Source organism: Semicossyphus pulcher, unplaced genomic scaffold (assembly GCF_022749685.1).
Source record: "Semicossyphus pulcher isolate SPU_LCO1_2020_fin unplaced genomic scaffold, fSemPul1.0.p SCAF_11, whole genome shotgun sequence".
Taxonomy (NCBI): Eukaryota; Metazoa; Chordata; class Actinopteri; order Labriformes; family Labridae; genus Semicossyphus; species Semicossyphus pulcher.
In genome coordinates, this window is record NW_027211615.1 from 22,432,368 (window position 1) to 22,459,749 (window position 27,382).

Sequence of the window (27,382 nt, forward strand, 5' to 3'; positions counted from 1 at the left end):
CAAGAAGCATGAGAGAGTGCGAGAGACAGCTGACAGACTGAGGCTTGTGTGGATGCTGCTGTGGACAAACACAGAGACGCGAAAACACCGCGACGCCGTTTCAGGGCGTTCGTGTTCAGACGACAAACTGTGAGACAACATCCAGGGGTGAGTGCATCCCTCCATCCTATGTCCTGTGTTGTGTGTTCCGTGTAATGATGTGACATTAACTTACGCACACGGTATATGGTGGCAAAAGGGTATTTTTATACTTTACCAGGAGGAACTCGAGTAACTCCTGGAGCAGATTTAAGATGGATACGGAGAAAAACATAGAAAGGACCGAATGTTACAGGAAATATAGGAATAACTCGATAGCTAAACTGTCATACGAATGCTATGGTGTGTTTTTTTAAGCTCAATACCGTCCTACCGCGTATGTCTGTTATATGAGTGTAAAATAAACAAGTCAGAGTGATTGAACATGTATGTAGGCAGCAAAAAACGAGCGCGAGGTTTCTTAGTGCACGAAAGCGTCAGAAGCGCGCGCCACCAATGCACATGTTCACTCTGGATAAATCACGGACACGTGCACGCGCACGCACATTCGGCCACCCAACGAGCGACATTTACAGAGACGAACTAATTGAATCCACTCCGGACACTGGTTAGTCTGCTGTAGAAACAAAAGCAGAATTAAAAGCCGTCTATGTTTTTCACAGCACAGTTTTGGGTTCACGTTTTATATATGAAAGCCACCAGGTGTACAAAGTACCAGTGTCAGCATAGGTGGTGTGAATAGAAGCACAAGTTTGAGTGAGTTGTGAATAACAGTAGCCTGGTAGTAAAAATGTAATTGTAGGCTATATGTCAGGCGGCCTCCATTTTTTTCTATTTTAGTGAATGCAGACTGAAACAAAATTTAAGACTTCAAAAATTAAGGTTATCCATTATTAAAAGCTGCTATCTGCTTTAATTGACACTTAAAGGGCCAGTTTGCCGATTTCCAACCTCAGTCCTATCATGCTATTATGGGGCGCTAATGGCGTTATGGTGGGGGAAAAAATGCACTTTCGCTCTGTACCTTTGGAGGACGCTATCCGCTTCTCCAATGGGCCCTGGAAAACCTCCACCGGAGGCCAGGGAGCTCGCTAAACTACACTTCCTCAATCTTGGATGCCCATCTCCGATGTCATGTCTCGTTCAAAATCGTCAGGTTTGAAATGTAGACTGCAGACCCAAAAATGTTTGAGACGATCCGCCGGTATATTCTCGTCATATTCCTGATTCTATACCGCTCTGAGCCGTTGCCTGTAGCAAAAACAGTAGTATTTCACTCCAGCGTCTCTCGCTGGGCCGTTCCTTTCAGAGGGAGGGGCGCAATGCACCCTGGGTGTTGTAGGAATGTAGAACGGGTAAAACCACGAGCTGTTTGTACAAATTTCTCCACAGCTATGGCGTAAAAATTATTGCTTCTGTTGATTACGGAGAACACCAGCTTTGACTGATGGTGCCTTTTTCCAGGAGCGAATGTCTCCTTTAAAATTCAGTGACTATGGAATGAAAACTTTGCAAACCAATCAGCTGTAATAAGGAATGATAGAAACAAGCAAGTTTTAAAGGGATGGTTTAACATTTTTGGACATATGCTTCGTTGAAGATCAACACCACACTCAGTAGCCCACTGTAAATATAAAAGTAAAGCCAGCAGCAGGTGAACTTAGTGTAGCCTAATGGAAGCAAGGGAAATAGCAAGGCTAACTGACAAGCTAGCAGAACTGGGCTAACTGAAAAATCTTTGTTGTTTAATGTGTACAAAAGCCAGAAAGTGTAAGAACACATTTCACGGTTGTATGGGGAAGCTGTGTCCTGACCTGGACGAATTCTTATTGGACAGTGAAGCAGCAAGTTACCTCTTGGCAGAGCCAGGCTAGCTTTTCCACTACAGGCTAAGCTAAGCAAAATGTCTTCTGGCTCATGTGCACAGGTGATTGGTATCGATTCTCTTACCCAACTCAAAAGCTAATAAGTGTATTTTAAAGTCAAAGTATTCTACCCTTCTATGTAAGTCTCTGCAAGTTGTCTGTTATAAAGCAATGGGACCTCTGGTTGCCTGAAAGCTAGGAAAATTTAACCAGGATATTTAACCAGGAACACTGCATTAGAAAAGGTCATTATGTTGAGAGTTAATATGTAATTTCTTTTAAAAGGCTAAAGAGAAAAACACTTGCATGAATCTACATGTTTACCTTTAGTAAGATTTAGGAAGCTTGTAGCGATTCACAAGAGATGCATTAAATGTAAAAGCAAACCCAAAACTGCCATAACACATCTAAGTAACATTTACACACACTTTCATCTTGAGTCTCCGTCCGTTAAATTTTTGCTACTCATCCTGAGTCAAGCACTGCTCGCAGCGTTTGTACTTTATGTCACATTCCATGTAGCAGCATTCACAATGTTCATGTGACTGCTTACATGCTGTGTGAACACTATCACACAGCTTTCATGCCCTCGGACCACTCAGGCTGAAAATGTAGGGTTCGTGAAGCGGAAATATATTCATCTACTGCCTGGGAGAGAAAGCCGTGCTTTTTGCGAGCTTGTGTAGAAGACTGCGTCTAAAATTTGCACCTACAGTGCACACATTTGGGATTTTAGTCCCACTGGGGAGGTGAAGACGGATGGACGCAGGTGTTTACCTGTAGGGGAAAAACAGGGAACGAGGCCATAAGGCAAGCAGGAAGAAAAAGAACCTACATGGATGAAACATGAAAACAAAGAATAAAAAACATCTCGGTAATAATAACTGTGGCAGGACTGGTTATTCTTTTATCAACATCTACATGTACACCCTTGTGAACTTAGCCTGAGGCAAGAGACTGAATTCTTACCTCCTCCGGCATTTCTGAATAAAACATAATCTAAAGGCCTGTTAATAGAGAGTCATCACTTCATATATTCCTCAGATTTCTGCTGGGGAGATAAATAAACTGATAAATTTACTGATCCTCTGACCCATCTTCTGGCATAATCATGCTAACAGCTAGCTTTAATCTGTCCAATACTTTAGTTTATTTACCACTTCCCTTTGAAACTAACAAAATAACTGTCACCCTTGGCTGCACTTTGTGTTTAGTGCTAATTACTGTAGCAAATGTTAGCATGTTTACATGCTAAGCAAAAATGTTGAACACAGTAAACATTAAAAAAGCTGAATGTTAGCATTCTGACGTTAGCATTTAGCTCAAAGCAGTTTTTGTGCAGCCTAAGGGCTCGATCAGACAGAGAGCCCTTTTTTCTTACAGGCTACGGTTGTTAAGGCAACCACCGAATTATTAGCTGTCATTAACCTAACCGTTATATTGTAAACTGACAGAAGGCCCGCCTCTCCTTTCATCCGATCTGACAAGTAGAAAAAACGGCCATGACGTCGGGCGCTTTTCTGCTAGCTTGGTTAGCATGGCTTATTTTTGTTGGTTGCCCTGAAGCATCCATCAGACGGGCATATTTCTTCTTCTTTACAGCCCATGTATTAAATCCACATGTACCCTGTGAATCAAGAGAATGACTGCACATTACTCAGTCCATTGCTCTCTAGACTCAAGTCTTCCCCCTTGTCAGTTGAAAAATCTTACAATATTTTACAAGACACAAAAGCTTAATAAAATGTTGACGCCCACTTCTAAACCTCCCTGCCTGATAGAACAAAGTGCAAGAATAGATTATTGATAGTGTACAGTGTGCAGTCTGTCTGCAGTATTACCTACTCAATGCTAATTATTCTCCTCCACAGATTACTGTGACGTTATATTCAAGTGAGTTATTCAGTTATTCAGAATGGAGCACTCTGCTATGCCTCAACGGGCAGTCATGGTTAGACACAAAGACGACTCTTTCAGCCAGTGACATAACAACCATTTCACCAGCATTGCTGCTTCTCTTTGCATTCAACTCTCTTGTCCTTCTCTGTTTATCTTCCCTCTCTCCATCTCTGAACATACGGCATGCATTACATACATTATGTTCTGTTTTTAAAATGTAGTTATTCTTTTGACAGCTTCCTCGGGACAAGGGAAGGAAAGTACACCGAATTCTGCTTGTAAGAGAGAAGAGAAAAAACCACACAGTCTGCAACAACTGAGCATCATCCTCAAAAGTCCAGCTTTCTTCGACCATAATGGTCGTTTTAAGTCTCCCTTCTCTTGACCACCCAGGAGAGGCGATGGAGGATTAAATCACATGCTCCGTCCAGAGCGATCACAAACCAAACCTGCAGAGACCTCACTCTCCCGTGCTCGAATCCTTTCCCTGGGAGCTTAGAGCAAAGTAAACGTTCCCAAGTAGTTTTGCTTATCTCACTCGGAGGAAGCGCTCTGATAAAAGCCAGGAACAATTAATGTTCTTTCCAGTGAGGGCCTGAAAAAGAGAAACAGAACCACTGGAGGGTTTCAGAGAAGCTTTTGGGGACTCTCAACTTAAAGGAGAAGATCGCTGCAGTGACGGAGGTGATGGGCAACAAGAACACCACCCCACCTAAAGGTCCCGGCACTACACAGAAGGAGGAAGGGATGTGCATCGACAGTGCAACAGGTAAGAGCTTATTTAAGACAGGGAGAGTTTCAGGTGATGATACTCCATACATTTCATCTTTAAAAGACCGTAGACTGACTTAATTAATCTAATGGCAAAGCAGAGATACACATTAGAAGGAACAAATTCTATGGAGAAGTGCTGATTGACAGCTTCAACGACTCAAAGCTTATCATCCATCTGTGGACCACAGTTTCCCACAAACCGCTGCAGTGCACCGGAAAAAACAGAGCTTAAGATGATCAGGATGATACTAAGCTGTGAGGAAGCCTCGGCCAATACTCTTGGATGTTTGTCATGTACTATACAGCCGGAGCTCATAGGCTACGTTACATAAGCGTTGCACTATACAGCTACAGCTAATAGTGACTAATTGTTGTAGTTATAGCTGCAGGCGCTGGGCTGACAGGCTGTCACCGTACGTTAATGCAATAGAGGCTTTTTTTTTGTAGCTTGTGCCAACCTAATGAAACGTCATCCGGTCCACATGAACGTACAATTTAAAAGTATATGAGCTAGCACATTAGATTATTGTATATGACAGTCACTGATGGCAACCTACTGAGGTAACAGCCCTGTTTGTCAGTTAGCTTTAGCATCTACCACATCCACTGGGGCTGTCAGCACACAAACACACGTACACACAAGGTTAATACAAGCAGACAGGGGGGTTGTCTAACAGTATATATTTTTTGCTGCTTGTTGGTCCTAAAGGGATGGTTCGGTTTGTTTGAAGTGGGGTTGTATGAGATAGGTCAGCATGGCCCCAACCGGCCGAGTGCCGCACGGAAGCTCGGCTACATGCCGCTGCAGATAGGGTCAATTCCACACGTAATTTATCCACTTATAAGGACGTCTCACCTAAAAATCAATAGTGTTATTGATTGTACGCTATATTTGAATAATTCACCACGTTTCACTTTTCAGTAAGGACGCCTCTTTATGTGGCACTACTTTGTGTGGACCGCAACACATACGTGTTACTACGCCTGCAGCGTACGGTGTCGGATCAGCTGTTTGTGTCAGCGGTTTGTAGAAGAGACAACAAACTAAAGAAAATACAATATTATGGAAACGACAAAGTGCTGTTCACGGTGGGGACCAGAGGACATTGTTGTCCTTCATGTGTGTAGTAGACTTACTATTGATAAGTATCTCATACAACCCCACTTCAAAGCTTAATAGCTTTCTTTTCAGTAAGATGAAAAGATTGATGCTCACATGCGAAATAGGAAGCTAAATACATGGGGAAACAACATCTATCTGACAGCACCTCTAAAGCTTACTTATTATTAATGAGCACATAACAGAATGTTTTGTTCGTTTATCAAGTATAAAATGGTAAGTTGAGGGGTGTTTATGTGTCTCCATACATCTTCGCCATTCCCTTTTTATGCTAAGCTATGCTAACTAGCTGTTTGTAGTACCTTCACATTCAGAGAGTGGTATCAATTTTCTCATCTACATCTCTGCAAGGAAGAAATTACCTCAAAAGTGGAGACACTCCGTTAAAGCAGCAGCGTGTAGGATTTGGTGGGATCTAATGAGTGCAGATTGCAACCAACTGACAACAGCACCGGCTCCCCTCACTCTCTCCTTCCAAGTGTGTAGGAGAGCCGACTGTGGCTGTAAAAAACTGCAAACACAACCCAGTGATTGAAAAACATTACATTACATTTCTGCCAATTACTCAAATAGATCCCTCAATCCTACACAGTGGAGCTCTAAAGCTCAGGGATAGAAGGAGATGCAGGATGGAGAACTAAACTGAACAAAACAACTAAAAGCAAAAATACTTTTTTAGCTTACAAATCAAGGGTGTTAAATGTGACCATATTGTTTATGAAACGTCTGAAATACGAGCGGTGTCTAACTCTTGTGTTTGTTTGTGTCGTATGTTTCTAGGAAGTGTCTCTGGAGACGGACCGTCAGGCCCCAGCCCAGAACTGCTGGCCTCGCTGCAGTCCCTCAGAGAGAACAGTGACTACACACTGCTGCCACAGTCCCTGCACCAGGTGTGTTGGTTTGTGTGTGTGTGTGTGTTTTCTCACAAATACACAGGGAATACACAGGGAATGTGTCTTTAATTAGTCAGACATAATGTTTTTGTGTGTGGTTGTGTACGCTGTGTGTGAGTTTCTGTATGCCTACATCTACCGAAATTCAGCTTTCTCAGTTAGCTGAAACATACAGAACAACTCCTGAACTTGCATCTCTCAAATGCATCAAAACAGCTTGTTAGCGCCTGCAAATCCTCGGCGATAGCTTGGTTTATAATATAAAAAGGTCAGCTGTCTCTAAAACATGAATGAATAGTCTATAAATTAAGCTGTTTTCCCAAATGACTCTGCAGTAGACGCGGGTAATTATCGCCTCGGCTCCGATCGGCATTGATCGAAACACAAAACCTGTGTCCACACGCTAATCTTCGCCCCCTTTCCGGCGTGATGCTATGCTCCGTCGCTAACTTCTGCGACTCCTCGTCATCTCAGCTACAAATTCTGCCCGTCTCCGTCCAAGCAGCCTTAACATCGTTCTAAATTTGTCACTATAAAAGGTATAAAGTACGTCTCACCATGCTGTGAATGAAACGAGCAGGAGCTGTAACCTGCGATCAGTTCATCATAGTTTATAATAACGCAGCGGGGGGAGGACACAGACGTTGAATAACGTGGATCTGCGTTAATCACGCCGATCTTTCTGTCTGTCTGGCCCTGTGAACAGAGACTGCAGTCTGCTGTGTAGTTCATATATTTCACACAGAACTTAAGAGGAGATTCATGATCAAACTAAGTTGTTTATCACGTCATCGCTTCAGTCCACGATCTCCCTCCCTTTCTCTGTGCTTGTGCTCTCCCCCCTCAGCGCTGCGAGTCTGCATCACAGTTTTTATTATATGATGTTTTTTAAGGTCTAATGGAGGTGATAGGGCTCCTTGTATGTTCACAGGGCCTAAGGCTGTAATATTTTTAATCAGAGTACTCCCCCCCCCCCCCCCCCCCGAACATTGCTGTCGAATAGCAAAAAATCAACGAATAGTCGAGTCTTCGTATTGAACAGCCAGATCCGATTCGACTCAAAGAATCCTGATTCGGGTACAGCCCTGTCAGACACAGCAGAAAAGAGACCGACAGGAGGATACTTCACTGGCAATGGGAACAGAGACAATTAGCATCTATAAGCGGGTCTTCCCAGGTCTGAAAAACCTGCGTCAACACTCTAATTTTGGTGGTATAGTTAGTGAATGTATGCAACGGTTTTACTCTGCAGGTGCAGGGAGTTGAACTGGCAACCCTCCGCTCTTTGTTTACGTCCTGCTGCCTCCCCCGCTTAGATCAACAGCACAGCCTTCAAACAGACGTGCTAATTAGAGGTGTGATAAATACAGTTGGTTTAGCCTCTGTGGTGTGTTGAAAGGGATCACAGCAGTGGTTTCATGTTCCAGGTGCAATACTTTGCAGACCACAATTTTCCCAACAACACTTGGACAACATGATTAATTCATCTCAGCTATCCCATCAGGTTAGGAGGCTTGTTTGCTTTGCAGACTGCGTCATCATTGGACAAAGGAATATAAGAGTGCAAATAGTTACTTGACAAAAGTGGTAATGTGACGTGTAACTGTAAGAGTTATCGTTTATTAATATAAATAAACTCCAATTAGAAGGAATGTGGTGTGAGTGATGATGCTACACTCTACGGATTACTTTGTCTGGCATGTAGTCTGACGCTGAGCAGAAACATGTTCAGTGTCTTTCGTACTTTACCAAACATAATGGTCCATATTTGGTCATGTGTTCTAGCATCTGCTATTCTGGTGTACCCAATAGTTCATTATCTGAATTCAGCTGTCAAATACTAGACATACCCGAAGGAACAACTGAAGTGAAGTGAAGATAAAAGAATGAATCTAAGCACCTCAGTGTTTATGTGCCTAAAAATGATTCAGTTGTGGGATCTTATGTTGATCAGGTTTTCATGTCTGGCCCTGATGGGAGAGTTTAGCTCCTTGTAAACCGTTATGACATGCACCAAATATAGCTGCCAGCATCATCCATTAAATGAGAAAATGTATGAAGATCATTGAATTACTAAGGAATCAATATCTGTGTAAAAAGCAGGGGATGAATTACTTGAACAGGCCTGCAGAGGACACATGTCGGGGTCAAATGGGTCAGGGGCTCCTGAGCCAGAGCTTCAAAGTGAAGTGTGACCTGATCAAATTCTCCTTGCTTCTGGCATACTTAGATGACAGTGAATGTACATTAAAAACAGCAATTTCCATGTTTTAGTGCAATATAACTCTGTATTATCTTATAGTATTTTATTTATTATGCATCTGTCAAAAAGCCTGAGTAGGGCTCTAGACACCTCAAGCATGGAGAATGTACTGACTATCTAGTTTCAACCAAGAGCAGAATTTTTGAATGTATTTAAAGGTATAATAAGTAGGATTTTTTCCTGCATTTTGTCAACAACACATTAAAACTGGGCCCCTCCTCCTGGGCTCTTCGTCACCAGAAGCTCACCCTCACTCTCTCGTGCGAGAACACGCCCACCCCGCCGAGCTAACACCGACAGCATCACTGTTACCTTTGCGCTAGCATGCTAACCGCCGGTTACCTTTGCCCTAGCATGCTAACCGCCGGTTACCTTTGTGCTAGCATGCTAAACGCCTGTGTAAAAGGGGCCCAGTTGCTAATTTGAACCACTCCCACACTCACCTATTACGCTGTGATTGGCTCAGGGAACCACAACAGCGCCCCTCCTGAAAACGTCCCGTGCAAAGCAAAACAACAGAATGGATGCAGAGGGAAGGGTCTCACAAGGGTCTGCACACTCACTCACCAACACACATGTGTAGAGGCCCATAAGTGATTTATATTATATTATGTAAAAGTCTATATTTTATTTTTCTAGGAAAATCCTACTTATTATACCTTTAACTTGAAAAATGTTGAAGAAAATTATGCAGTCAGAATGTACTACACACAGAGGACGGGGTGGCTGAGGGGAGAACCTTTTACGTCCGTGCTCGAGCATTCATTGTCACATCATCCACCCGTGACTTCTGTGAGACTTAAGTGAAAAGTTCAGTTTGTTTCAATCGGTGGATATCTGTTTCAACAAGATACGGTGTGTCTCGCACAAAGAGAGAAAATGTAATTATTTAGCACTCTGGAGAAAGTGAGAAAAGTAATTAAAGGTCCGTTTTCTCACTGAGCCTGAAGCTCATAGGGCTTCTGTCTATTTAGCTCCTGTTTAGAAGACACTGACAGCGGCAAGTTCATAGAAATGCCAACACATAGAGCCTGCCCACAGTTCATATCATAAACAGATTGTGTTGAGGATGCATTTATTTAAAGCTCCTGTGAGAAACTGTCAGTTTGTGTTGATTTTGGTGCCCCCTGTGGACAAAGCCGTATCTCTTATCTTTTTGCAGATTTCCTGTACATCCTAAGTGGTGTTTTTAACAAAAAATTCCATCCTGCTTTCTTTAACAGTCACATGTATCACTCACTTTAAATGTTTACCCTGTAAAATGTAAACAAAGGCAGCGTGCAGTTAATCGCTTCGTCTGACGCCTACCCACCGCCAGCAGGTTCAGGCATTAGAAATAACTATATAGAAATAATCAATCTTGTCGCTGATGGTCTGGTTTGCTTTTCTAGCTCATAGAGAGTCATCAGAATTAATTTCGGTCTGTTTCATAACCAGTGAAAAAAGAGCTCCTCACAGGAGCTTTAAACATTTTCAAGAAACCAGGCCAGACGCAAGTTTAGAGAAGAGAGGTTACGGACACGAACCAGAGCAGTCGATTAAGTTGATCGGTTATGAGACAGAAAATGTATCAGCAGTTATTTTATAAATTAAATGTGAGGAAAAGCTGCTTCTTCTGATGCACATTTAATATCTTTTGATTTGGGAACTATTGATAACACTACACATATTTTAGGCCTAATGGGCAATAAAATCTACAAAATAGCAGATTCATTGACGATGAAAATAATATTTAATTGCAGCCCTAAAACCACCTGGAATTACAAGAGAATATCATAGAAGGTAGAACTTCCCAAGCTCTGGATTTACTTACTGGTTGACTCCACTGCTAATGGAGACAGAGGTAAAAAATCCCACAGAGGCACGCTAATCCAGACCATAATAAGTTTCATGTGACTTCGTGTCTGAGAGGGAGTCTGCTTTGCTCTCTCTCTTGGTATGACGCTGTCATGTGATCTTCATCTTTAAAAGGATTTTAAAACATCTACATTTGGTTGAAAGCCAAAATGTTGCTCGACAACATTTGTACTGCACGGCGGGTTGACACTGTGTGCTTTGATGTTTCACTCTAGAATGTTTGGTTCACAGTCACACAATGTTTTTTTACTGCACGTGTATGTTTCAATCAGTGTAATGACCCTCCTGTCTAATGCTGTTCCTCTTTCAGATCGCAGAAGCCTACTCGCTCAAAGAGGACTGTATCCTTTAAAGTGCACGGTGATGTCATCTTTTCTGTTTTTATTCATGCTGTCATTTGCCAATCACTTGTATTATCCAGCTGAGCTGTAGCTGAACTGGCTCTTATGATATAAAAAAACAAAACAAAGAATGATATCCAGTCTTTTAGTAAGTGCTTCTATCTCATTTGATTGAAGAGAGGGTTTCCCTTTGCTCGGGTTTATCAAGCAGAGCAGATTCTGGGCCGTACTAGTTCTTACATTAGACGCCTGTGCTGATTTGAAGGACAAAAGCATCACACTGATCCTAAAGGGAATAACACAATAATATTAAGCAGTTTGAAAATAGGCAATTTCAATTAGAGGACAATCTTGTTTTCTATCTGTAATTTCTCCTTCAGTCACTGGGTATTCCCCATATTTTGGCAGAAAGCCCTGAAGGCGTGCCGTCTAGTAGTTTCCTCTGGCTCTGTTTGTAACGTTGGCCCGGCAACATCTGTCAGCAAGTCGTGCTGCAACGGGGACGGTGGGTTAGTGTGTGAGGGCAGAGACGGAGAGGAGGCTTGAGAAGGAAGATTTGTGACATAGTTAGTAGAGAAAAATGTCCAGTGTTTAGCGCTGCAGACTGTTGGGGGGGAAGAGTAAAAGGGGTCATTGTTTATTGGGAGACATTTTGTCACGTTTTGTAACATAACACATCACTAAGGGAGTTAAAGTTGTTTGTATTTCTTGCTGTCCTCTTTTCAGTCAAATGAGATAGAATGACCTACGAAACAGAGTGGATATCATACTTATATCTGCATTTTACACTCTAACGTCAACATCTCTATCTAAATCTTCCAGCATGCATATCACTAGACGCAAGGTTATTTCTGTTTCACTTGACGATGGGATTTAAGAAATAATGGTAAGGCGCAGATAGCAGAATAGGCAGCCAGAGGCAGGATTGTGTGCACAGACTACATCCTGTGAACCGGACTAGGAACAGTGAAATGTCTGTATGGTACAGTTCAATTAAGAGTGATTGAGTGGGAGGGAGAGGGGGGCAGGGTTTGACGCTCCTGTTCAGCTGTCTGATGGCCTGTGAGTAGAAGCTGTTTGTCAGTCCTGTAGTGTGAAGAGACTGTGTTGTAGGTGTGTACTGTCTTCGATAATGTACAAACCCTGGTGTTGTAAATGTCCTGAAGAGATGGGAAGCCTGCTCCAGAGATGAATTGTGCAGCTCTGGTCACACGCTGGAGAGCCTTCCTGTCCTGAGCAGTGCTGTGTCCATACCAGACTGTGATGGAAGTGGTGAGGACACTCTCGATTGTGCCCCCTGTAGAAGTCACTGAGGATTTTGGTTTACATGCCAAACTTCCTCGGCCTCCTTAAGAAGTACAGCCGCTGCTGGGATTTTTTGATTATCTGTCGTGTGTTGTGAGACCAGGTGAGATCCTTGTGACGTGGGTGCCGAGGAATTTAAAAGGTTTCCACCCTCTCTACCTCTGTCTCCCTAATGTAAAGTGGCATGTGCAGCTCCTTCTTCCTCCTAGGATCAATATTCATCTCCTTGGTCTTGTCTTGTGTTTAGGGAGAGATTATTTTCCTGACACCAGGCCACCAGATCTGCCACCTCTTTCTGTACGCTCTCTCATTTCCACCAATAATGAAATATATTAGAAGTACTTCACTTAGGTTATACACTCACCAGCCACTACACCTTGCTAGTACCGTGCTGGACCGCCTTTTGCTTTCAGAACTGCCTTAATTCTTCGTGGCATGGATTCAACAAGGTGCTGCAAACATTCCTCAGAGACTTTGGTCCATATTGACGTGATCGCATCGCGCCGATGCTGCAGATTTGTCGGCTGCACATCCATGTCATCCTATTGGATTGAGATCGGGTGACTGTGGAGGCCATTTGAGTACAGTGAATATTGTCATGTTCAAGAAACCAGTTTGAGATGATTTGATGTTTGTTACACGGCACGTTATCCTGCTGGAAGTAGCCATCAGACGATGGGGACACTGGTCATAAAGGGATGGACATGGTCAGCAACAATACTCTGTGGTAGGCTGTGACGTCTACACTGTGCCAAGAAAATATCCCCCACAATGTTACACCACCAGCAGCAGCCTGAGCCGTTAATACAAGGCAGGATGGATCCGTGCTTTCATGTTGGTTACGCCAAATTCTGACCCTTCCATCCGAATGTCGCAGAAATCGAGACTCGTTTTTCCAATCTTCTGTTGTCCAGTTTTGGTGAGCCCGTGCGAATTGTAGCTTCAGTTTCCCGCTCTTAGTTGGAGTGGCACCCGGTGTGGTCTTCTGCTGCTGTAGTCCATCTGCTTCAAGGGCATCTGCTTCTGCTGTGCGTTCAGAGATGCTCTTCTGCATACCTCGGTTGTAACGAGTGGTTAGTTGATTTCTGTTGCCTTTCTATCAGTTCGAACCAGTCTGCCCGTTCTCCCTCTGACCTCTGTCTAGGGCTGGGTATCCATAAGGATTTCTCAAATCGATTCGATTACGATTCATAAAGTCCCAATTCGATTCGATTCAGTTCGAATTTAGTTGGGAGTATATCAGTTACAATATCAGTGCACCTCTAACCTGGTGGAGTTTTTAATATTTACAATAAGAATTGACCCGAAAGAAGTTTCATCATGTACTTTTTATTAAACATGACAAAGACAGCAGTCAACTCAATATTAACCATTTTATGAATTAGACCGATTTTCAGTCTGAACATCTGGCTCATGGTTTTGATTAAACAAACTGGGCTTCAACTTGCGCGAGATTTGAGAACAAAACCACACAAGACTAACAGTTATGTGGAAAGGCATACTGTACGACATGCTGAAAATACACTCGCGGCCAAAGGCGATGCTAACAGAGAGCAACATGAACATCACTGCAAAACTAAGTTACATATTCATGGACACACACACGAGTCACTGATGTCTCGGAGTAGGTGCAGTAAACGAGTCCGGGCATGTCTTCCTCAAGGCTGTGTTTTTTCTGAGTCGTGGTGTGTTCAGGAGCGCTCAGAAACGTGAGTGATCATACACGTTTTTCCACATATTTTTAAAGATCGATCTCTCGATTTACACTGAACAAAAATATTAACGCAACACTTTTGTTTTTGCTCCCATTTTTCATGAGCTGAACTCAAAGATCTAAGACTTTTTCTATGTACACAAAAGGCCTTTTTCTCTCAAATATTGTTCACAAATGTGTCTAAATCTGTGTTAGTGAGCACTTCTCCTTTGCCGAGATAATCTATCCACCTCACAGGTGTGGCACATCAAGATGCTGATTAGACAGCATGATTGCACAGGTGTGCCTTAGGTTGGCCACAGTAAAAGGCCACTCTAAAATGTGCACAGATGTCCCACAGATGTCGCAAGTTTTGAGGGAGCGTGCAGTTGACATGCTGACTGCAGGGATGTCCACCGGAGCTCAACGTTGTGAATCGCGTGGCCCATGGTGGCGGTGGGGTTACGGTATGGGCAGGCATATGTTGTGGACAACGAACACAGGTGCATTTTATTGATGGCATTTTGAATGCACAGAGATACCGTGACGAGATCCTGAGGCCCGTTGTTGTGACATTCATCCACGACCATCACCTCATGTTGCAGCATGATAATGCACGGCCCCGTGTTGCAAGGATCTGTACACAACTCCTGGAAGCTGAAAACATCCCAGTTCTTGCACGGCCAGCATACTCACCGGACATGTCACCCATTGAGCAGGGATGCTCTGGATCGGCATATACGACAGCGTGTTCCAGTTCCTGCCAATATCCAGCAGCTTGGCACAGCCATTGAAGAGGAGTGGACCAACATTCCACAGGCCACAATCAACAACCTGATCAACTCTATGCGAAGGAGATGTGTTGCACTGCGTGAGGCAAATGGTGGTCACACCAGATACTGACCCCCCTCGGACCCCCCCAATACAGTAAAACTGCACATTTTAGAGTGGCCTTTTATTGTGGCCAGCCTAAGGCACACCTGTGCAATAATCATGCTGTCTAATCAGCATCTTGATATGCCACACCTGTGAGGTGGATGGATTATCTCGACAAAGGAGAAGTGCTCACTAACACAGATTTAGACAAATTTATGAATATTTGAGAGATAATAGGCCTTTTGTGTACATAGAAAAAGTCTTAGATCTTTGAGTTCAGCTCATGAAAAATGGGAGCAAAAACAAAAGTGTTGCGTTTATATTTTTGTTCAGTGTATGAATCGATATTGGGTCATTCAAATGAGAATCGATGACCATGTCTACATTCCTAAATGCATTGAATTGCTGCCATGTGACTGGCTGATTAGATATTTGTGTTAACGAGCAGTTGAACGAAGAACTGAATGACTGTTTTAATTCTACTATAACGTGTAAAAATGACTGAAATTGAAGTTAATCAGTTTGACAGTCTAGGTTGGTGTCTTTAACTAGTGATGTTACCAGACCAGTGGGCCATCCAGTTCCTGCAGCTGGAGAAGCTCTACCATGAGCGTCTGCTCTCCAACCTTGACACCCTGCAGGAGAACTGGGGTACTGCATACAGTAAAACCTTAAATATATTTCTGTGCTATAGAGAGAGAAAATGAGTTTTTGCATTCATTTGTTTTCTACATGCATTCCACGTATGTTCCCAGAGAGCCAGTGGAAAGAGAGGAAGAACACTGAAAGCAGTTTGCCGGATGAGACAGACTTCATCAGTCAGAAACACATCGAGACCCTGAGCCAGATCTGCAGGACACACCTCCGGTACATCACAACACATGAACACAACATTTATCAGATGATGTGTGATTTGCTATGTTGCTGCAGCAGACAGATACACGCCCATTCCTCCCATTTCCTTCATTGCATTTGTACATTTTGTCTCGCATGTGGACACACTGAGGAGTCACAGCCGACACATTGTTAATGCACAGACGCAGGACACAGACACACATAAGCAAGTGGGGAAAAATCCATATTTCTAAGAGGGCAGAAAAGATTCCCGCAGGATTTGTGATTTCCACCAGACACATACCGCATGTCTGCATGCCAGACGCTGTTGTGTCCCACCTATCCTGCGAGTCTCTTGGTATGTTATTGCAGCCCGCAGACATTTGGCGCAGGTGGATTTGATTTGCACGATGCCACCTCCTGCTGGAAAGGGCTGCAGGATATTTTAGCTTTGTAATATGTTTTGTAACACATTGTTTGACCTCTCTTTGTCTTTCTCCACACGCTGTCCCGTCAACCTCTATCCTGACTTTCCTTTGCCTCTGTGTTCTTGTTTTCCTCATCCCTCAGACCCTCGACCAGCGTGGAACAGGTAAGACATTTGAACCTTACCTTTCTATAATGATCTGCTCAATTTCAGACATAAATGATGAATTATTGTGTACTGTGTTTGATTCAACAGAACACACTGAATATAACACTGACAGACGTTCAGAGCAGCAGTGAGACACTACGATCCTGCCATGATAATGGTAAACATTTATATGTCTATATACACAACCAAATGAGAGGCAGATACATGCTAACTGTATGCTAACATGCTCACAGTGACAATTCTAACACCTAATGCTAAACAGAGAAAATATGTACCATGTTCTCCATTTTACTTTAGCGTGTTAGCATGCTAACATATGCTAATTAGAATTAAACAACAATGAACTGTCACTGTTTGATGTTAAACCAAAAAGGTGGAGAACCCAGGTGCAGACTAAATGATTTATTCAATCAAACAAAAGGCAAAATCCAAAATAGCGGAGCAAAATGAAAGTACTAACAAAAAGACAAAAGGAAAACTCCTAAACACTTACTTGGGGAGGCACGAAGATAATCCAATGTAGACACACACAAATTCACAGCAGGAAGGTCACGGACAAAGACTCAAATGAACTGGCACAGAAGGGTAGGATCACAGAGGCTAAATACACTCAGGGTAATCAGGGACAGGTGAGACTAATTAACACAGGTGAACACGATGAAGGCAGGGCACACAATCTGAAAGGCGGGAAACAGAACAAAGGAGGGAAGTAAAATAAGACATGACATACAAGGGGCAAGAACTACAAAATAAAACAGGAAACACTAGAAACCAAACTCAGGACTACAAAGTAAAACAGGAAATTCTCTAAATGAAAAGAACAACTAAACCAAGACAGGAACAGAATATACAAACTAAACAATAAGAGCTCATGGCAACAAGAGACAAAGTGACAGGAAAACAGGAAATAATATCAACACCAAAATACAAATCAACAACATGACTAAACTAGAATGACTCATGACATGAATGTCAATAGTTTAGTAGTCAGGGGGTCACCAAAGTATAAAGCATATATCCTCTCAGGATCATTAAAGTTGAAACAAACTTTCCTGGTGATCTATCCATTTGTTGTTAAGGTATTTCCCTCTAGACCAAAGTAAAGAATTTGATAGAATTTGTGTTGGTCTGAAGCAGACGTTCACAGATATGTAAACTTCAATGACTGTAGTGATTGTTTTAGTTACGTCTCCTCTCGGCGTTCGTCCTCTACTCTGCTAATCCGGAACAGATCGGCTGCAGGAGCTGGATTGGTCAACAGAGCTGTCAATCATCCTTTTTACAGCATCGCAGCACTTGTCAAAAAACACTTGGACTTAAATCAGCATGATAAGAACTAACTATAATGACAGAAACCATGTGTGAGAAACATTTATTTGACGTGTATTTTGATTTTATAGTTTGACTCATGTCCCATCTGTTAACATGGAGGAGGCGGGCTTTATGACCTATACTGCAGCCAGTCAGCAGGGGGCGATAGAGAGGGTTTGGCTTCACTTTTAGGGAGATGTCGTGTCGTCCATCTTTTTATGGTCTATATACACAGCCAAATGAACACCTGAAACATCTGATGCTAAACAGCGGAAATATGTACCATGTTCTCCAGTTTACTTTAGCATGTTAGCATGCTAAAACATATGCTAATTAGAATGTCATTAGTTTTGTGTGTGAAAAGTCAAATAAAAAGTCAGGAGGTCACCAAAGTATAAAGCATTTATCCTCTCAGGATTTATTGTGGGAAACACAAACATCACTGATAAACTATTGTGACTTAATTAGCGGGCCTGTAAGACAAAAAGGACATGCACTCTTTTTACCTTTACTCTATAAATGAAGGCTGACAAATCACAATAGAGTAAACTTCCCATTGCCCCATTTAATCCCGTTAGTGGCATAAACGTCTAATCCACTTGTTCTCATTTAGCTACACCGCCTCTGTATCAACTGTACGTTCAAATACAGTCACGCTGGAGTAATAATGTAACATTTGTTTTTTTCCACATGCCAGTCAAGAAGCCTGAAACAACAGACCAGGATGAGCAAAAAGAACAAAGCACAAAGAGCTCGGGTTCAGGACTTCCCTTACCCCAGACAGGCCATCTGGAAGGGTGCGTGGAGGAGGGAGAAGAAGAGACGTACGAGGAGGGACATGAAGTAGATGAGGAGGAGACGTGTGAGGAGACGCCAGAGGAGGAGGAGGTGAAGGTGGAGTGGCCGACAGGAGTCCCGCAGGCTTCAGACAAGGACCTGGCCAAGCTGTCCCACACAGAGGGGGTAGGAATGCACTTTGTTTGTCTGCTTTCACATCTGTTTTTACAAGAGAAGGTCATATTGTTGAAGCTTACGAGCAGAAGCAGATTCTCATAGATCGTGATTTGGGTTGAAGATGAAGGTTGTGATAACTACAGGAAGGCTATATTCTTTCCTCCTCACGATCCATGAACCATCTCGTGCATGCATTTATCCTTCTTTCCCTTCCCTGATCTCCTCGCTTTTACTGTCTGTTATTCTTTCAGCCCGCAGACTGCATTTCATTAAGTTCTATTCAGCTCTTTGTCTTTGCCGGGACACTCCCTAAAATGTGTCTCTTGGTGAGATCATCGCAAATTTCTCTCTGTTAGAAAAATCCCCACCCATATTCACTGGTGTGGCCTGACACTTGGGATGTCTATCCTTGCCAAATGGGCTAGATTACCGAGCCGGGGCCTGAGCCAAGACATCATGACCCGACTGGAGCACTGAGCTGGAAGGGCTTGGTACTTCCTCGAGGTGGAGATGTAATAAGAGCTATTCCAAACAAGCCGTGCAGGCTGAAGCCCTTGGATTGATGAGGTCAGGATAATGGCAGTTATGTACTCCAGAAAAGGTTTTGCTTTGGTGGAACGCCTTTATTTGGCAATACAATACATGAGGGTTCAGGGTTTTTTAACTAAGGAAGTTTACCCTCTTTTGTCCCTGTACAACCTAATTAGGGTAATAAGATATAGACATGCCCAATGCTGAACTAACGAATGACTGTTGGCCAGAAAAACAGAAAGACACAACATTTAAAGGAATAACCGATTTTTATATCCTGTTATTTTTTTACTTCATTTTTTGGTTTTGCATTCATCCCACAGTGAGAGCTGTAGAGAGATGTGGGGAAAAGAGAGGGAATGACATGCAGCACAATTAGCATGCTAACATGCTAAACTAACATAGTGAACATGGTAAACTTTATATCCGCATCATCATGTCAGTATTGTCATTGAGAGCATGTTAGCATGCGGATGTGAGTATTTTAGCTGATAAGAAAAGTACAGTTACACAGCTGAGTTTTTGTTGCAAATAAACAAATGTTAGCATGTTGTTAGCATTTAGCTCAATGCCTTTGTAGGCCGTAAAGAGTCTCTGTCATGGCTGCAGGCTCACTGTCTCCTTTTTAAAAGATTGTTTCTTTCATCCTGCTTAAATTAAGATAGACTAAGATAAGATAAACCTTTTATCGACCCCACAATCGGGAAATTTCCGGTGTTACGCAGCAGCAAAACAAACAAACAAACAAAAAAAGAACACACAGTGCACAGATAATCGAGTAGTTAAAAAACTTGTTGCATATTGTTTGTTTTTAGAATTGCTGCATATGTTGTATTTCACATTAACAGAAAAACAGTGCGCACAGTGCACAAAATAGCTAACATGTTATTGCACATTGGAAGTTCTTATATTGTCGCACATGTGATTGAAGTTAGTTTATTTTTGGTTAGGAAGGAAGGATTTGCGCTATCTCTCCTTCATACACCGCAGGCGAAGCAGCCTGTCACTAAAGGAGCTCCCCAGTGGTGTTGCTGTGCCATGCAGGGGGTGGGAAATGTTCTCCATGAGCGATGACAGCTTTGTCATCATCTCCTGTCTCCCACCACCTCCAGAGAGTTGAGGGGTCCTATAAAAGACCTGTCTGCAGCCGTGATGCTGCTCCAGCAGACCACTCCAGAAATGATAGATGAGAGCTCCCTGCACTCCAAAGGACCTGAGTCTTCTCAGCAGATGGAGTCTGCTCTGGTCTTTCTTGTAAAGTGCATTTATGTTATCTGTCCAGTGCAGTTTATTGTCCGGGTGAACACCCAGGCACTTGTAGGAGTCCACAATCTCAATGTCTAGTCCCTGGATGTTCACCAGTGTGGGAGGAGCGGGTTTGTTCCTGCGAATTCACCATCAGTTCTTTGGTTTTCCCAGCATTTATCAGGAGGCAGTTCCACTGGCACCGGTCTACAGAGTCCTGGGTCGGTTCCCTGCACTCCCCATCAGTGATGAGGGCGACGATGGCGGAGTCATCGAGAACTTCTGTAGATGACAGTTAACTGAATCTCTTACATTTTCAAGAGGTTATCAAAACCTGAACAAGAACATCACTGAATCAACATTTTCAATTGTGTACTAAATTACAATTACAGCTAGATTAAATTGATCTTTAATAGACCAAAGGGTATTCTCATTTACCTACTTAAAAATGTGGTATTATAGAATAGAGATAGACCGATATGGTTTTTTCAGGGCCGATACCGATACCGATTATTAGTAGTCAAGGGGGCCGATAACCGATATTTGGAGCCGATATTAATTTGCAGTAGAAGTGAAAATATTGGCGTCAAAACTTTGAATAATACAAACTCCAACACTTAACTTTGTTTAAATGCCTTTAAGCATATGTTTATTAAACAAACAAACAAAAAGCGCAGGGAGTTCCCAGGGTCAGCAGCATCTCTTATAAAGTTAACTGAACATTTAAATAAATAAATAAATAACTTCCTGAAGTTTTATAAAGTAAATAAAACAAAGTTAAATAAAATTTGCAAAGAAATGAACTTTTTCTCCTCTCCGCCGTGTGTATGAGCACTGAGCTGCATGCACAGCTTTCACTGCTGATTGGCTGTTACCCGTCCCATGGCTCTGCGTGTAACCAATCAGTGCTGTGGGTGGGACAATGCTGGAGACAGAGTAGTGACTGCAGACAGAGAGGCGCGGCTGCATCAGAGCCAAAATAACCCAGTTTTAAATTGATCTCTTATCGGCCGTCGGATTAAAAAAAAAGGCCGATGCAGATATGCGTCAAAATGCCAAATATCGGCGCCGATAATCGGTCTATCCCTATTATAGAACCGCTGTATCCTAAAGCCTGGGATTCCCCTTTACCCGATGTTGTTTTAACATGTAAATGTTGAGCTGCTTCAAATACAATTAATGTTAAATTCTGGTTCATTGTATTTTTATCTATAAAATATTGCTTGGATATTCTTGCATTCACCTTTATAGTCTAATAAGAGCTTTAGAGGAGCTGAATGTGATGACCATGGCAGGATTCAGCACGCTATTGACCCACTGAACTCGTAAATAATTGACCCATAAATGTTTGCAGCAGATGAGGCCGACAGCTCGGTAATTGTCTCCACTTCAGTAGTCAGCATAAGGTCGTGCTGCGTCTTGCCCTGTGGTTTGTTAAGAGATTATGATCAGGTCAAAAGGCTCTCGTTAGGGTGGGAAGGGTTAAAGCTCTGCCAGGAGATAATCTCATTACTGACCTCTGCTGACTTTTTACTGTAATTGTGGTTCTTTGTTGTTGCTCTTGTGCTGCTTCTACTGCTGAGCTCACAGCCACCTGAAATGCTGCTGGTCGTCTGTTGACTGATATCAAACATACAGCAGGATTCACAAGTATGGTTTTGTATTTCTTCTATAACAGTATGGTTTTGCACTCATAATTTGAAACATACTGTTTAACGACAGTATCAGTTGTGACATGTGGCAAAGCTTTTTAGTGTTAATCGAATGTGGCACTTACATGGTGTAAGTCTCAAAGCCCTTGGTTGTGTTTCTGTGTTCACAGTAGGCTCATGTTCATGAAATGTTTTGCAGCTACAGTTAGCCAACAGTTAGCTCGTCTTCATATGATGTTTTGTACGTTTCACCTTCAAGGACTAAACTTGCTTTATGGGATATTTGTCACCTGAGGAGACCACTGACCTAAGCAGGGCACTGTTTTATTATTCAATAAAGCTGCAGACAGAAATTGATGAGGATGATGGAGGTGTTGTGAGGCTACAGAATGCTGAATAGATCATGTCAAACAAGCACAGCACTACACCGGGGCTACGGGGTGCTGTAGCTCCGTCACAGAACTGCATAGCCACAATTAAGCCCCTCAGGCCGCTGATGACCTCACAAAGACTCTATAAACTTTTAAGCATATCTGTCACACTGTCAGTAACCTCTGCGTCATGTGAGCGCAGTTTTTCCTGCATGCGGCGCGTAAAGACCTGAGAAACAGAACAGCATTATTTGAATCAATTTTTCTTTTTGGATGTATTGTGTTGTTGTTGCTGGGCGCTGTCCGGTGCTGAAGTCTTTCACATTTTTTTTGTCCTTGCATTAAGCTTTTAGCTTTTTTGTGATATAACCATCACAAAATAGCCATAAGCCAAATTACACTTATACCAAACGTGCTTTGTACCTGCTCTGGTAGAGAAAAAATCCTGGCGCCATGCCTGATGTCAACAATCTTAATATTGTGTATGCTTTTTGTTTAACGAAGTATGGTCAAATATAGCTTAGGCATCACTGAAAATAGTTCTAACAAGACAACTGGCAAGAGGAGTCAGACAACATACAGGTTTTCAACAAACCACCAGTTTATAACACTGTTACAATTTCATTTAGCGGACGCTTTTGTCCAAAGCGACGTACATCTGAGAGTTAACATAACACAAGCAACAATCAAGAGAGGAGCGAACGAAGTCAGTAAGTGCCAACAAACAGCTTCAAGTGCGACCGGACACTGGTGCCGACAGGCAGAGCACAGGGCGTAAAGAAGCTGATTTTATTTTATTTTTTTAAATTATCATCAACAACATCAACAAGGTCATTATAGTCATCATCATGAATATCTAAATCAACATAAACCACATCCTCAATGTCATCATCACCAATAGCATCAATATCATTAAGGTCAGAGGTGTTCATAAAGAGCTGGGTCTTTAGCTTCTTCTTAAAGGTGAAAGGGACTCTGCGGACCGAATGGAGTTTGGTAGCTCGTTCCACCACCGGGGGACTACAGAGGAGAAGAGTCTAGTTAGAGACTTGGGGCCCTGTTGTGATGGGAGTACCAGGCACCTTTCATTGGCAGAGCGTGGTGGGCGGGACGGAGTGTAGACCTGGATGAGGGCGTTCAGGTAGGCAGGAGCCGTTTTTGTTGCTGTTTTGTAAGCGAGCGACAGAGTTTTGAATTTGATGCGAGCGGCGACTGGGAGCCAGTGGAGGGATATGAGCAGTTGAGAGACATGTGCTGTTTTGGGTTGGTTGAAGACCAGTCGCGCTGCTGCGTTCTGGATCATCTGCAGAGGTTTGAATGTGCATGCAGGAAGGCCTGCATGCAGGTTCGTCTTATTTAATTGGAGGAGACGACTTAACAGTTATAGGCCTTATAGGCCACAGCGGAAATTTTTACATCCAACAGGAGGAAAAGCACAGGTGTTTATAGTGGCATTAACGATGGCTGTATTCCATTTAGCTGCTTCAATTTCATGGTCCTGGTTGTGTGCATGCTGACTGCCTGTCTTTCTCAGACTCCTGAATAGAACAGAACTATTGTTAAGTTATTATTAACACCTGTTCTTCTCCTCCTGTTGGATGTAAAAATGTCCGCTGGGAAATAAACCCATTGTGTCTGTTGAACTTCCTGGTTCAACAACCATACTTAACATTTGTACACAGTTTCTGTTCTATGGTTTCAGTGATTAGTTTGATAAGTGTACATTTTAATATCTTAACATACATCAGACAGACCTACTGTACTTATCAAAGTCATCGGGATGTTTTAAGCACTCTCAGTCCACTGGAACAAAACAAGTAGAACACATTAGTGTCATTTCTGTCGTCTCTGTGTCTCCCTCAGAGTTCTGCTCCTGATGGCCTGGTCTCCATTCTGAAGAGGAGGAGAGCATCTCTGGATGGACTGCCTCCCCCCAGCGACATCGTTACTAAACAGAACAACTCCAAACGCAAAGTTCGCTTCAGTGAGCCAGAGGACGGCATTGAGCAAGGTAGGGTTGTACGCATCACTGATACTTTTACAGTGCATGTTCCAACGTTGGCATGACAGTTTGACACTATGAAAGAGAATGTAACAGTGTCCATGTCTTGCTTGTAGATGAGGTAGGTGGAGATTCCTGCCTGATCCTGTTGCTGCTGTGCCTGGTTACCGTGGTGATCAGCATAGGTGGGACCGCTCTGTACTGCACCCTGGTGGACACTTACTCCAACATTTGTACCGACTTCACTCAAAATGTTGACTTCTACGTCATGAACGTACGGCGGTTCTTTGAAGGGCTCGGACACTGGCTGCCCCTCCGGACATAGACGCTTTTATCAGCACTCCAGACTCCTGTTCTGGGATGGACAGCGTAACGCGTAGAGGGAGCACCTGAGCACGAGTCAACGGGACAAGCATGGGACCTACAAGCATTCATCCGGTGCTGCGGTCCAGAGTGTTTGACTCGTTCAGCTTCGATCACTTAAAGCTATCAGTCCCAGCTTCATGTGATACTAACGGATGCTCGAAGCAACACCAAGCAGTCAGAGCTGTCAGAATCCACAAGTGTGCAATGTTGTGGGAGTAGATTTTACAAACTCTTGTTTCTACTGTTTGTGTGGACATCCCATCTTCAGGTGAACCGTACAGATACCAAACAAGAGGGCTCACAACAACATTTATATTTTAACAGAAGAAGTAGTTTATATGTGCACTAGCGTTTTACTCACCTTTGTAGCAGTCATAGTCGTTTAAGCAAGTAATTTAAACTGTGTGTTGGTGTGTTGTTACTTTTCCCTTTAAATCCATGTTACCGTTTGCTCTGTTGGCCCATCTCTCTTCTTTAAATACAGCATGACATAAAAGATTTATATTATTCCAGACACAGATGAGCCTTGTGTTTACCTCAATACAGGTGGTTAACTCTTAACATTCCTCTGATCACATTAATAAGAGCAGTTCAAAGAGACACTCTGTACCGTACGTGATACCGGTTCATGTTCAAAGTGCCCTATTCAAAACAAAGCACAGCATCTTAAGACATTCTGCATGAATGAAGCTCTAGATATACAGTGAGCAGAGTGTTGCTCTTGGTGTTGAAATATAAAGTCTACCACCTTATAAGACAATATATTTCAGAGGTGTCATCAGTATGCAATACAGTGATTCAGCTCCACAAGCTCAGGCACTTTCCCTGTGTTTACTTTTGGTGCTCAATGTTGAAACCCTAAACTTCCTGTTCTACATTTGAACTACCGAGTTCCACTCTGCCGTGTGCAAACACCAGATCACAAAAGCAAAAATACAGGTGGAATAGAAACACATCAAAAACACTAATTATATCTCTCATGAATGCTCCCAGCACTAAATGTTCAAGTGGTTTACATGCACAGTCGTGATGCATCTTTTCTCTGCAGTGGGAGTTTAATATTCCGTGTACGTAACCGATGCATCTATCATTCGGTCCAAAAGCAGAGCTTAATGGAACAACGGTTGTGTTTCCTGGCTGGGACAAGTAACACAACAGAAAATACTAAATGTTACTAAAAAAGGAGGAAATGAAATTTGTTGTGCATGTTCCTTTTTTTTCCATTTGCCTTGTATTGATGTTTTTACAGATTTCAACAGATTTATATCTCTCCTTCTGAACTCTCAATGTTTTTAAATTGACGAATGTTACTCCTGTCTTTTCACTGTGGACAATGCATTATGCAATCCACCTTTTTATGTTTCAGTGTTTATGTTTAGTCGTGTCCTCAAGAGAATACAAAAATATATGAATTAAGGAACATTTGCCATCTTGTTTTCTTTTTCAGTGTCCCTGTATTAACAGGATTTATCACCTCTAAATGATGTGTGAATGTTGCTTTGGAGGGTTTTCAGTCGGGCTTTAAATTCTGAACTTCACCACCAGATGTCGACGTACACCAAAGAACCACCCATGCTTTTTTCTACAAAGTTTAATCCACATACTGCTGTGAAACTAGATATCAAATTGAATATGGACGAGAAAGTTTCTCGAACAATTTAGAAGGTCTGACTCACCTGTGTATAATGTCTGGTTTCACCTTTACATAACTTGAATTGAGGAACGTATTTTGGCCAATTCTGTGGCCGCTGTTCATCTCACGTGTGAATGAATGCATGGTAGCTAAGAAGATTTGGATCGCTGCAATATTAATAGATTTCAGTTTGGCAAACAAACCAGTGGGAGTAAAAAGGTTAATTCAAACTTTCTGGAATTGCCAATTTGACGTGGAATCCATTTCCCCCTTGTTAGCAAAATGACCAAAAGGCATCCCCCTTCTTAACCTGCCATAGCCAGCTGTTGGACATATGACCAACAAAGTTATTGAATTATATATAAAAATATATAACATGGACTTCGTATAAAATATAATGATTAACAAGCTGAGTTGAAGTGTCCTGCCAAGCAGAGATCACACAGCTGTCTTCATTGTTTTATGAATCTTCTCAAACTAACTGATGACGATACACATGAAGAATTGATCATGATATCCTAATAAGACTGGTTACTTCTGAAAACACAGAACGTTTTAAATAAACGAAATAGTTTCTTATCTCTAAGTTAAATGTGTGATTATTTTTATTCTGGTCAAAAATTCTCCAAATTTTATACCATTACTTCACCACAAGATGTCAGTGTAGCTTCACCACAGAATAACCCTCCATTTTATTGTCAAAGTTCCTCCTCATACTGCTGCTGTCAAAATGCATGAAGAATACAGTATGAGGCAGAAAGTTCATAAAGATTTAAGCGTTAATTGTTACCTTTATTCATAATATTAATAAACAGGCAATTCAACAGATAACACATGGCGAATCAAATAGCGCAATAACAGTTTAACGTGGTCACCTAAATGTCTATTACGGTAATAATATCATAGTGTTCGTTTCTCAGCCAATCAGCGGACAGAACACCGGAACTAACGTTACCAGGCGGG

General features: G+C 42.4%; 1 protein-coding gene across 1 annotated transcript; it reads left to right on the forward strand.

The window, feature by feature from the left end:
• Positions 1 to 26,196, forward strand: cnstb (consortin, connexin sorting protein b). Its single transcript, XM_069657236.1, has 11 exons — positions 1 to 147; positions 4,040 to 4,572; positions 6,478 to 6,587; positions 11,021 to 11,051; positions 15,490 to 15,576; positions 15,681 to 15,792; positions 16,330 to 16,351; positions 16,442 to 16,511; positions 18,363 to 18,628; positions 24,282 to 24,429; positions 24,537 to 26,196. The coding sequence occupies exons 2-11, from the start codon at positions 4,491 to 4,493 to the stop codon at positions 24,743 to 24,745; spliced, it is 1,137 nt and encodes a 378-aa protein (XP_069513337.1). The 5' UTR covers positions 1 to 147; positions 4,040 to 4,490; the 3' UTR covers positions 24,746 to 26,196.
• Positions 26,197 to 27,382: the final 1,186 nt, after the last annotated feature.